The sequence below is a fragment of the Pseudonaja textilis genome, chromosome 2 (genome assembly GCF_049901715.1).
Source record: "Pseudonaja textilis isolate UNSWEBS1 chromosome 2, rPseTex1.2, whole genome shotgun sequence".
Lineage (NCBI taxonomy): Eukaryota > Metazoa > Chordata > Lepidosauria > Squamata > Elapidae > Pseudonaja > Pseudonaja textilis.
This window is the reverse complement of record NC_141991.1, coordinates 6,036,229-6,048,200: the sequence shown is the minus strand read 5'-3', so window position 1 is coordinate 6,048,200 and position 11,972 is coordinate 6,036,229. Positions and strand designations below refer to the sequence as shown.

Below are 11,972 nucleotides of genomic sequence, written 5' to 3'. Positions count from 1 at the left end.
ATTGTGGTCAATTCCCAAACCCCCAAAACTTTAACCTTAGACTGTCACTATTGACCTCACCCCTTTCCTAAGAGGTCTGTAGGGGGTGTGCATAAGCGCACCAATGTGCCTACCGGAGGGGTGGGATTAAACCAGCGTTACTACCGGTTTGGTGATTATGTTTTGCAAACCGAATCCTTTTATGAGAGTCCTTTGCTTCACAAACTGGACTTTGTGCTTTCTTTGTAAGTGTTTTTGACATCCCTCAAAATCTTACAAGCGATAATTGCATTTTCCTTCCTCTTTTTTTTTTGTAGCTGCCTGGAAGCTTGCTCCCGCAAAACCCTCCAGATCTTTGAGAGGCAGCCAGAATAGAAATTCTTCCTCGCGTCTCCACTTTGGGTGCTTCGGTGGTTGCCATTTTAAACGGCTCTTTGCAGGGGTTGGGCAAGGCGGTCCTAACTTCGGCCAAATGAGGAAAGCAAAGCTGCGGAAGGAGAAAAGGGACCTCCGGCAAGAGCTGGAAATCAAGATGGAGGTGGCCAAGAAAGGAGGGCTACGGGACGACCCTCCAAGTTTGCAGGCTGAGCTGGGCTTAGGAGCTGGGTCCCAGCCCTCTCTCGCCCCCCAAGCTGGAGGGATAGGGGGATTCTTGGAAATGCCCCACCACCAAGAGGACCAAAGCCTGCATAATCTGTGGGAAACGCAGTTCCAGGAGTTCCTGAAGGACACCGTTTTCGAGAAGCAGCTGCTGGATGATCTAACTCCATGGGAGGATCCTCGGGCCTTCCTGGCCTCCTTCGAGAAAGTTGCCGTGGCTTGCCGCTGGCCGAGAAAAGAGTGGGTGACGCGGCTGCTGCCAGCTCTCAGCGAGGAGGCCGAGAAGGCTTTCATTGCCCTCTCCGCCGAGGATCGGGAAGACTACTGGAAGGTGAAGTCAGCCGTCCTGCACCGTGAGGCCATCTTCAGAGAGAAGCAACGACAAAAGTTCCGCCGGTTTTGCTTTCAAGACGCCGAGGGACCACAGCAAGTCCTCGCCCGGCTCCAGGAGCTCTTCTGCCAGTGGCTGCGGGTCGAGAGGAGCAGCAAAGAGCAGATTCTGGAGCTCCTGCTTCTAGAACAGTTCCTGAACATCCTGCCGCGGGAAATGCAAAACTGGGTCAAGGAACGTACTCCGGACACCTGCCTGGAAGCTGTCGGTCTGGCCGAGGAGTTTCTGAGACGGCTCCAAACAGCTGAAAGGAGTGGAGAACAGGTGAGGAAGGTGCTAAGCAACAGGGTCATTATGTGAGACGTCGCTTAATGACCCTGTTAAGTGAGTTGCAGTGGTTCGAGTGCCGTCCTGCAGGCTACTTCTGCTGACTGCCGGCTGCTTGAAATTTGGCAGTTCGAATCTCACCAGGATCAAGGTTGACTCAGCCTTCCATTCTTCCGAGGTGAAGATTGTTGCGGCGGAGGCACTTTGTAAACCTCTTAGGGCAGTAAAGCGCTGTGAAGCAGTATATAAGTCTAAGTGCTCTTGCAAGACCATGATGGATTTTGGACCTCATTTCTGCCCCTTGTTGTGGAATTTCTTATTAAATGTGCAAACTTCCCAATGCGAACTTTTGTGAACTGTCACCGCCGGTGTTCTAATATAGCAGTGGCATTTAAGACATATATACCGCTCCATAGCCATAGCATTTAGACTTATATACCACTTCACAGCGCTTTACAGCCTTCTCTAAGCGGTTTTACAGAGTTGATCTATTGTCCCCAATGATCTGGGTCCTCATTTTACCCACCTCGGAAAGGATGGAAAGGCTGAGTCTACCTTGAGCCTGTCAGAATCGAACACCTGACAGTGGGCAGACTTAGCTCTGCAATACCGCACTCTATCCGCTGCACCATTAACGGCTCATTATGCTACTGAGACTCTTCGGTTCGTAACCTTCATCTGGGCAAAAGGATGTGTCATTGGTCAACAATTTTTGTATCAGTGTGGACACTGTAGCAGCATCTGGGCTTTTTTTTCCTCCTCCATTTCAGGGGCCAGTAGAAGCAGAGACTCAGCCAGAGATGGCATCAACGCAGAGACCAGACAGGACAGACAGGCAGCAGCAGCAGCAGCAAATCCTGCCACTACCACCACAACTTTATCCCAGTAAGAACTTTTTTATTACTGTTTTTTAAAATGCACCAATTACTATCCTGCTATCTAAATATAGGAGTGTCCCATTGGCTTGGCAGAGGAAGCTTCCTCTATAGCAGTGGTGGTGTCAAAACTTGATTTCATTGAGTTTGTGTTTGACCTCGGGGGTTTGTGTGGCTGGGGTACGCATGGCCAGCTTGACGTCATTTGTGTCGGGGAGGGGGCACCTGTGTTGGCCAAGTGCTAAGGCAGGACTTCCCTTAGACCCTCCATCACTCTCATTATAATCTCCTTCCTTCCTTCCTTCCTTCCTTCCTTCCTTCCTTCCTTCCTTCCTTCCTTCCTCTTTTTCTACTTTCTCCTTCCCCCTTCATTCTCCTTTCTTCTTCCTTCCCCTCTTCCCTTATTCCTCGCTATTCCTTCCTCGCTCTCTTCCCATCTTTTTCTTTGACTTCCCTCCAGGGGTGGGATCCGATCGGCAAAATAACCGGTTTCGGGGAGCTCACGCATGCATGTCAAACGCACGCTGTGCACGCTACAGGCTGAGGCAAGCGTTGATCTGCTCCAGCTGACGTGTGGCACTCAGCTGTGCCGCGCAAAGCAATTGAGGAGGAAAACGCAGCCACTAAAATGGGGGTCACCAACCTTTTGGACCCCAGGAACCACCAAACTCAGTTTTAAGTCCCGGGGACCGCTCATATGAATTTAGACTGATGGTGGCTTGTTGACGTTGGTGGGGGGGAGAGAGAGAGAGAGAGAGAGAGAGAGAGAGAGATGTGACCTAACCTGTCCCTACCTCTCTCTCTCTCTCTCTCACACACACACACACACACAGGCAGGGATGGGATTCAAATTTCTTAATAACCGGTTCTGTGGGCGTGGCTTGGTCATGTGACTGGCTGGGTGTGGCTTGTATGTAAATATTATAAATATTTATGTAAATATTTATTTTTCTATTAAAAAAGAGCAACTTTTACCCAAAATCAGGCAAATCAGGCAGGCAGATTGAGTTGCTCACAGGATCACAGATTCATTCAGAGATCTATCTTTCTGCCATCGGCTACCTGAGTCTGCACTGAATAATAGAAGCTTCAGTCCTAAGGAAGTTTCTGCTTCTGCTTAAAAGCAAAGCCGAAGATCTAAAGATAGCTAGAAAGAAAGAAAGAAATCCATCAATTCCCTGCTTTCTAGCTAATCTGAATCTGCCAGCACAGCAGAAGAGCTGATGGTCGGAGTGGAAAAAAAAGGAAAAATAGCAACTTAGCAGGCAAGCTAAGGAGTGAGTAGGCGGGAAGGCTTCTCACGGGCCATGTGGGTGGCTCAGCCTTGTGTTTCCATGCAGCCTGGATTAATTGCTTTGAGGGGTGCTCTGGGGGTGACATTTCTCTGCAGACCACCAACATTTTCTACTGCACTAAACGACAGCCTAGAACCTGGGCAGGCGGGTAGGCCAAACAGTAGACCAAAACCTTGTCCCAGCAAACCGGTTCGCTGTCAGCTACTCTTCAGAGCTACCGGCTCTATAGAACTGTACCGAACTGGTAGGATCTCACCTCTGCTTCCCTCTTTCCCTTTCTCCTTTCCTGTCCTTTCTTGCATGCTCAAATGCAAAAGGAGAAACATTTCTCCTTTTGTTTGGTTTTTAGTTTGTTTTGCTATCGCTCTGCCAGCGAAAACAGCGCCTGAGGGGACTGCGTGTGGCCACCAGGGCCCCGTTTTCGACTGAAAACTGAGCCTGAGAGGGCCCCACATAAGCGTTCCCAAGTTCTGTTTTCGCTGGCAGAGGCACCGCGGACCAGTTCTTCGTTGTTTCCAGGGCAGCCTTGAGTTTGACACCCCTGCTGTATAGCGACTGGAAATTGCTAGGGCTAATGGGTGCTGTAAGTAAAAGATTAGGTGCCAGGTTTGCGGGTTGCACTCGAAAACAGCCGTGGAGTAAAAGTGGGATAGAAAAAGCAGCGCAAACACACCAGATTTTGAGGAGGTCACTTTAGCTGGCTCCCTAAGAATCAAATTTGGTACACTTCGGCTTTCTGTTTGTGCTGGGTACGATCTGATGGAGAACACGACCTGTTGGCAGCACAAGAAAATATATAAAATGAGAGTATTTTATGGGTGAATGATGAGGAAACTTGGTCAGGGCTCCTGTTCAGGCCTTCAGATTCGAAGTTTACCCTTTGTCAGGCGTTTGAGTTGGTCTAGAGAGGAAATCAAAACCGTGAGTAGTAACACTCCTATTCTATTCTCTATTCTGTTTTATTCTATTCTATTCCAATCCTGGGAATCCTTACCTAGTCAGTAGTATTTTTTCAAATGTAGATATGTATTGGACACACCTGCTTTCCAACCTAACCACAGCCAGCTGCATTCTTCATGCAGTTCCTTACACATTCCACAGAGATCAGTCCTAAAAAGGTTGCACACTCCTACCTTAAATGGAATTATTTCAAAAATTCGGGGAAAGATGAGTAGTTCAGGCTTGTTTTCAATCATTGTGAGTCCTCTTTGTCTGAAATATAGTATATGGTCTGCTTGAGCAGAAGTGTGGACTAGAAGACCTCAAAGGTCCCTTCCAACTGTGTTCTTCTGTTATTTTAAGGTTACAGACTCTTGCAAGGCTGAAAACTTCTCCCCTCTCTATATTTACTTTCCAGGGAACTAAGGAAGGTCCTTTCCGTGATGCTTTCCACAACCCCATTTCTTCTGTGGGCTGAAAGTTCTCTTCTCTGACCATTATCTAGCCCAGTGTATCTCAGCTTTGGTAACTTGAAGAGCGTGGACTTCAACTCCCAGAATTCCCCAACCAACATGGCTGGCTGAGGAATTCTGGAAGTTGAAGTCCACGGCGTTTAAAGTTGCCATGGTTGAGAAACACTTAAGTTCCAATTCTGCCTCCTGTCTCCCAAGGTTATTCTCGCATCTACACCCTTGGTTGTTGAAATACAGTGTCATGCCCCTGTCAGAGTCTGAATCCGAGGAGGAAGACAAACAGCTGTCAGGGAGTGTGAGTGTGGCTTTGCTGGCGATGGAGGAAGCTGGGGAAGGGCAAAATCCGGCTGGGCAGAGCAGGGAAGAGGGAGAGCAAGGGAGAGGGAGTTCAGAGGAAGATCCAGGCCCACCCTTCTTCACCCTAGGCCATGCAGGGAGGAACAGAGAAGGGAGCAATGTGGGTTGTGTGGCTTATGGGGGAGGAAAGGGCCCTGATTCCCTTCATTAGCCACAGCTGGGAAGAGAGTTTAAAAGAGATGCATACTGAATGCGGCAACTGCTGGGAGCAAACCCGAGTTTATCTTTTGTTGACTTTGGTTATCTGTGTTCCTGGCCGTCTTCCCAGCCGTGTGGAGTTACTGCCTTGCCTTCACATCTGGAGTTCTTGCTCCTGCCCTGCCAAACTAATTACCTCATCTTGCCTTAACTGGACTTATAGTTACAGTTTTTGTTGACCATGTTTTGGACTTGATTCTCTGCAGCCAAAGGCTGTTCCTAGGAGAGTTTTTCTCCAGCCCAGAAGGTAACTAGGACATTGGGGGCAAAGTTGGAGCTAATAAAGGGACTCTTACCGATTATCTGACTGTGTTGCCTTTGTGCCACGCCCCTTTGGGTCATCACACTCCTGTGTTCTATGCAGGTAGCCCTTGACCTACAACCACAATTGAGCCCAAGGTTTCTGTTGCCAAGCGAGACAGTTGCTAAGCGAACTTTGCCCTGGTTTATGGCCTTTCTCGCCACAGTTGTTAAGTGAATCATTACATTGGTTAAGTTAGTAACTTGAGTTGTTAAATGAATCTGGCTTCCCCGTTGATTTTTGCTAGTCAGAAAGTCGCAAAAGATGATCACATCACACACACACACACACACACACACACACACCGGGACACTGCCACCGTATGAGTCAGTTTCCAAGCGTTTGATCCTAGGGGTGCTGCGATGGTTGTTGTGTGAAAAACGCTCATTGGCCACTTTTTTCACTGCTATTGTAACTTCGGTCACAAAATGGAATAGAAGGGAAGGGAGGAGAGGAGATATCTTGGGGTCTTCTAGTCCAACCCTTGCTTAGCCAGGAAACCCTATACCAAGGGTCTCCAAACTTAGCCACTTTAGGACTTGGGGACTTCAACTCCCAGATGACCCTAGTCAGCATGGCTGGCTGGGGAATTCTGGGAGTTGAAGTCCACATGTCTTAAAGTGGCCAGGTTTGAAGACTCCCTGCCCTCTACCATTTCAGACAACTGACTGTCTCTTCTTAAAAACTTCTTGTGTTGAAGCATTGACAACTTCTGGAGGCAAGTTGATCCACTGATTAATTGTTCTAACTGTCAGGAAATTTCTTCTTAGTTCTAAGTTGCTTCTCTCCTTGATTAGTTTCCACCCATTGCTTCTTCTTCCCTCAGGTGCTTTGGAGAATAGCTTGACTCCCTTTTCTTTGTGACAGCCTCTGAACAAACAAACTGTTGTAAGTCCTGAGCATATTCCTACTCTTCCTTTCAGCAGGTTGCAAACAGACCAGCAAGAAGAAAGAACTGCAATGCGGACATTTTGGAGATGTGAAGCTCCGAGCGGTATTTCCTGGCAGAGCCAATTCTTGCCATTGGAAGCAAAGAAGAGACGTCGTCGTCCAGCCGCGCCGTCGTTCCGAGAGGCTGCGGAAGAGCCACCCACCCATCCAGGTGGAAATGCTCTCTTCAACGCCCCGCAGAGTGAAACCGAAGCTGAAAGAACGGCCACCTCCTGCTTCAAAGACCCCCAAGGACCAAACCCAACACTGCGAGGATTGTGGCAAGGATTTCAACGGAATGGCGAGTTTCCTCCGGCACCGTATACGGCACACGGGAGAGAAACGCTACGAGTGCTGTTTTTGCGGGAGAGGGTTCTGCTGGTGGTCAGACCTGGTCCGCCACGAACGCCAGCACACCGGGAAGAAGCCGCACGAGTGCTCCTACTGCGGGGAAGGCTTCGATCGCAAGTGGCTATGCGTCCAGCATCAACAGACCCACCTGCAAAACAAGATGAATCTCTGACCCGACGGGAACAACAACAGCAATAACAAGAAGAAAAGAGAAAGCTTTGCAGCTTTGAATTCAAACAGGAATCAGCAATAGCGCCTCGTCCAGTTTTTAGCGTTATCTTTCTCTGAAGTAAAAAAAAAAATGGCGTAGGAGAAAAGCAGGCCAGAAATCACCGACTCTTGTGAGATTTGGAAAATCCCTCTCTTACCGGGGAGAATTTTGAAATGTCCTGAGATTTCAGCTGTCTAATATATTTTTCTTGAACTGAGGAGAAACTGAGGTTGTATTTTATCACCGAGCCATAAGGGATCCAATATCTATTGCAGCTGGTTGCAGATTCCTGGTGTGATTTTTTTTTTTTTTATCCCATGCAAAGTTGGCCATCTTGTTATTTTTTTTTCAACGCTTTTTATTCAGCCAGCTTTTCATTTAAAAAAAAATAATGAAAAAGCTATGCTTGCGTTGCAATCAAAAGTTCCCAATTTCTTTTGTGCTTGTTGCTTTATTGACAAAAAAAAATATACGACTGGAACTGTCGATCTGTTTCCCCGGGTTCCACGAGATTAAGAGAAGCTTGGGAACTTGTTTTTTTTCAGTTTAATGAGAAACAGACAGTCCTTGATTTAAGACCAGAATTAGAGTTGCACATCGTGCTGGTCGTTAAACAGCTGGAAACTGGTTTTAAATTGAGGACTTACTTGCCTGTATGTTCTGTTCTCTCCTGATTTTTGCAAAGCTTTCCAGATGCTGCTTGCGTAGGTACTTCGTTTCACAGGTAGCTGATCTCAAGAATGCATGCTTACTAGGAGGCCAATTTATTGGCAATTTACTGATTGAATAAATTACTGCCTTAATAACCAATCAAAGGAAAGTCATTAATCCCCTTAATAGGATCAGCAGTTTTTTCCCCCCAGTCTTTTATTCCCTGTACATGTTAACTTTTCACTCCCCAAATGGCTACCCCACGTAGCTTATGGGATTTGAAAAACTGAAATCTACCTGCTCAGGGCCCAGGGTAGGTTAAAGGGCAGCAAAGCAGAGGTTTAAAAGGCGTGAAGCTCTTTAGATATATTAAAATCTCAATGTGATATATGAACGGCACAACACAGGTTGTGGTTTCTTCTTTTGGAGTATTGTTCTCAATCTTGGCCCCAGTTTTTCGTAACGTTGATAGCCGTTTGGAAGATTTTGCACAAGTCCCAAAAGGAAGAAAGAAAACCCTACAGTATGATAAGAATCTAGGTCACAAAGATGGGAGACTTTTTATAAAGGTGGTCTAGCTTAGAAATGCCCACCATACATTGTCGCATGACCATAACACAAGTACCTTTCGAAATGCTCAAGTGCTGCTCAGATCTTAAAAGAAAATTACAGTGTAGGTGAATGGGAAGAGTATTTGTTCCCAGAATTTGTACTCATTGGCGTTAGACAAACTTTTATTTTTTTTCCTCTTGTTTTACAAGCCTCCCTTAAGGTTCTCTGTTCTGTAATAGTGCTGTTTTCAAACTGAACGTAATTAGCATCTTGTTGATTAAATGTTTCTGGTTTCCACCCAGCTGCGATAAAATGCTAAATATGTTGGCTCTTTAAGACAATGTCTCGAATTCATTGATTAACCTGTCTTCAGCTTTGTAATTTTTTTTCAACAGCTAAAGTTTTAGACAGTATCGAATGTCTGTTTCTCTATTTTATAGATAGCGAGGCTTCGTTATCTTAAAGTTAAAATAAAAAATTTAAAAATACCTTCCGGGAGACGTGTGGGCAAATTATTTTATTTTACTAAGATTCTGTTTGCTCATTGAGCTAGCAACTTTGGGAAAAAATAAAATCCTCCCCCACCCCACCTTGTCTTGGTTGCTAGTTCCAGCTTTGGTTGGTGTTTATACTATGGAACAGAGAAGATTTTTTTTTAAAAGATACAGAATAATAAAGTTGAAAGCGACCAGTTCCAACTCTCTACTGTGGAGAAATTGTGGAGCACCCACAACTTCTGAAAGCAAGCAAATTCTACTGGTTAATAGCCCTCACTGTGGGTAAGTTTCTTCTTAGTTGTAAAGGTTGCTTCTCTCTTTGATTAGTTTTATGATGGTTGCGGTGTCCTGAGGTCAGGGGATTCCTCATTCGAAGAAATTTCCTGAGTTCATTTCCTAGCTGGGAAGCAGTCACCGGTGCTGAGAAGAAATAGACAGGGAAGCCAGCTGCCAGAAAAAGGATCCTTTAATTCAGGAAGGCAAGAAAAGTAGTGACATAGCTTATTATTATTATTATAATACACAAAAATGACAGTATACACAGCAAACGAGATAACCATGCCGGGTTTCGTATCACAAATCACTAGTCGAACGCTTCCCAAGTGTTTAGGACTGCGTGATGTATCGGCAGATTATGCAAGCAGATCCCAGTAAGGTGGCCTTCTGCGACTGACCAATGGTGATCTTGTCAGCGCCAATTGCTTTTAAGTGCTTGCCTAGGTCTTTAGGCACAGCACCCGGTGTGCCAAGTACCACTGGAACCACCTGCACTGGTTTATGCCAGAGTCTCTGCAGTTCGATTCTCAAGTCCTGATATCTGGTGACTTTTCAAGTTGTTCCTCATTGATTCTGCTGTCATCAGGTATGGCAATGTCGACGATCCTCACGTTTTTCTTCTCCACAATCGTGATATCTGGGGTATTGTGTTCCAAAACTTTGTCAGTCTGTATTCAGAAGTCCCACAGTAGTTTTGCATGCTCATTTTCAACCACTTTTTCAGGCTCACGATCCCACCCAGTTCTTTGCTACAGGCAGATGGTAGTTGTGACACAAGTTCCAGTGGACCATCTGAGCGGCCGTGTTGTGATGTTGTTTGGAGTCAGTCTGAGCTATTGTCTTGCAACAGCTCAGTATGTGATCAATTATTATTATTATCATTATTATCTTTATTGTCAGAGTACAGCATGTGTACAATGAGGTTGGCTGAGCCTCCCTTCGTGCACTCCCACTCCCCAACACAACTCAGTGAGGAGCTGGAATGGGAAGGTAAGACCAATGGCGGTGGAGGGAAATCCGCCCCGGGGTGGCTTGCTGACGTTGGTGGGAAAGTCGGTCCCATATTCCAGAGCTGCAGTAGTCATAAGACTGGCCCTTTGGTCATCCCAGAGCAGCTCCTCCAGTCCATGGCAGGCCGGTGCATCTGGGTGGAGGAGCAGCTGGTCCGAGATGACCAAAGGGCCAGTCCTGTGACTACTGCAGCTCTGGAATATGGGACCAACTTTCCCACCAACATCAGCAAGCCACCGCCAGTCAAAATTCATATTAGTGGTCCGCGAGATTTAAAATTATGAGTTTGGTGGTCCCTGAGGTCCAAAAAGTTGGCGACCCCTGTTCTAAAGCAGGGGTCTCCAACCTTGGCAACTTTAAGACTTGTGGATTTCAATTCCCAGAATTCCTCAGCCAGCTTTGCTGGGAGTTGAAGTCCACAAGTCTTAAAGTTGCTAAGGTTGGAGACGCCTGGTCTAAAGTCTTTGGAGGCGAGGGAGAATATCTGGGAGCAGAAGCTGTTGAGGGGGACAACAGCTGTTGTCCCCCTCAACAGATGTTCTGGAGGACAGAAGTGAAAACTCGAATGAGACAATTACGGGGAGGCTGGAGATAAGCAAGACTGAGACTTCCAGCCAGTCAGGCTGCATTAGATAGAATCGATATATCCAGATGTTTGTGAGATTGAAAATAAAATGTATACCTGTTGTGGTTGGCCAGCAGCCTGCGGAGACGGCATCAGAGCCGGACAGTGGGGAGGTACATGGGCCAGTCTGGGAGTCTGGGGAGGACTCAGGTGTTGGCCCTGCGTCCGATATAGAGATGGGCCTAGGGCTATCTGGAAGTTATGTGCTGACTCCGGAGCCTCCAGAATCTGACAGCAGTGAGGCAGAACAGGCTCTCAGTGCATGCATGTGTGCAGAGCTGCCAGAAGGCAAGAGCAGTTAAGACAAAAGGGACGACTCAGGAGTAAGGCTTGGAGGTGATTGCCCCTCCCATAAGGTATAAGGGAAGTGCAAAGGGACAGGAACCTTTGCAGGAAGCAACATTGTTCTTTCTTTTATTCTGGTCGGTTTGGAACCTTGAAAGCTCCCTGGTGAATTTGTGCTCCCGTTTGGTTTTGAAAGACTTCATTGGTACTTCAGTCGTGGGCAGCACTTCAAGAAAGATAAAAGCGCCTTCTTATCAGACTTCTGAAGAACTTTGGCAGACTTCCATAGGACTATTTATAACCGGTTGAGACTCATTACGGGGCTGTGAATGATAATAATTCACAGCCGTTGAGCTAAAATTTAAAGGGTTTTGGATTTCATGTGCATTTGTTGGGGTCTCAGGAAGCCTTGGTCAAAACAATACCAAACAAAATCCCTACGTTTCCTTTGCTTGCCACTGCATGCTGCCTTCTCAAATACTCCATTGTTGTTTAACCACATTGACTAGCCTGGATTAAAAAGGGGGGGTCTGTCAACCCTGATGAAATTTTATAACTGGTCTGCCCCCTCCTTTGAAAAGCACATGGATTTTTACAGAATGACAGAGTTGGAAGGGACCTTGGAGGTCTTCTAGTCCAACCCCCTGCTTAGGCAGGCAACCCTACACAACTTCAAGACAAATGGCTATCCAATCTCTTCTTAAAAAGTTCCAGTGTTGGAGCGTTTACAGCTTCTGGAGGCAAGTTAATTGTTCCAACTGTCAGGAAATTTCCTCCTTAGTTCTAAGTTGCTTCTCTCCTTGATTAGTCTCCACCCATGGCTTCTTGTCCTGCCCTCAGGGGGCTTTGGGGAATAGCTTGACTCCCTCTTCTTTGTGGCAGACCCTGAGATACTGGAACACTGCTAT

General features: G+C 46.6%; 1 protein-coding gene across 1 annotated transcript; it reads left to right on the top strand.

Moving 5' to 3' along the window:
* The first annotated feature begins 301 nt into the window (after window positions 1-301).
* Window positions 302-8,759, top strand: LOC113450963 (zinc finger and SCAN domain-containing protein 16-like). The gene is made up of 3 exons (XM_026722306.2): window positions 302-1,234; window positions 2,008-2,122; window positions 6,602-8,759. Exons 1-3 carry the CDS (start codon window positions 452-454, stop codon window positions 7,126-7,128), a joined length of 1,425 nt encoding a protein of 474 aa, XP_026578091.1. The 5' UTR covers window positions 302-451; the 3' UTR covers window positions 7,129-8,759.
* Window positions 8,760-11,972: the final 3,213 nt, after the last annotated feature.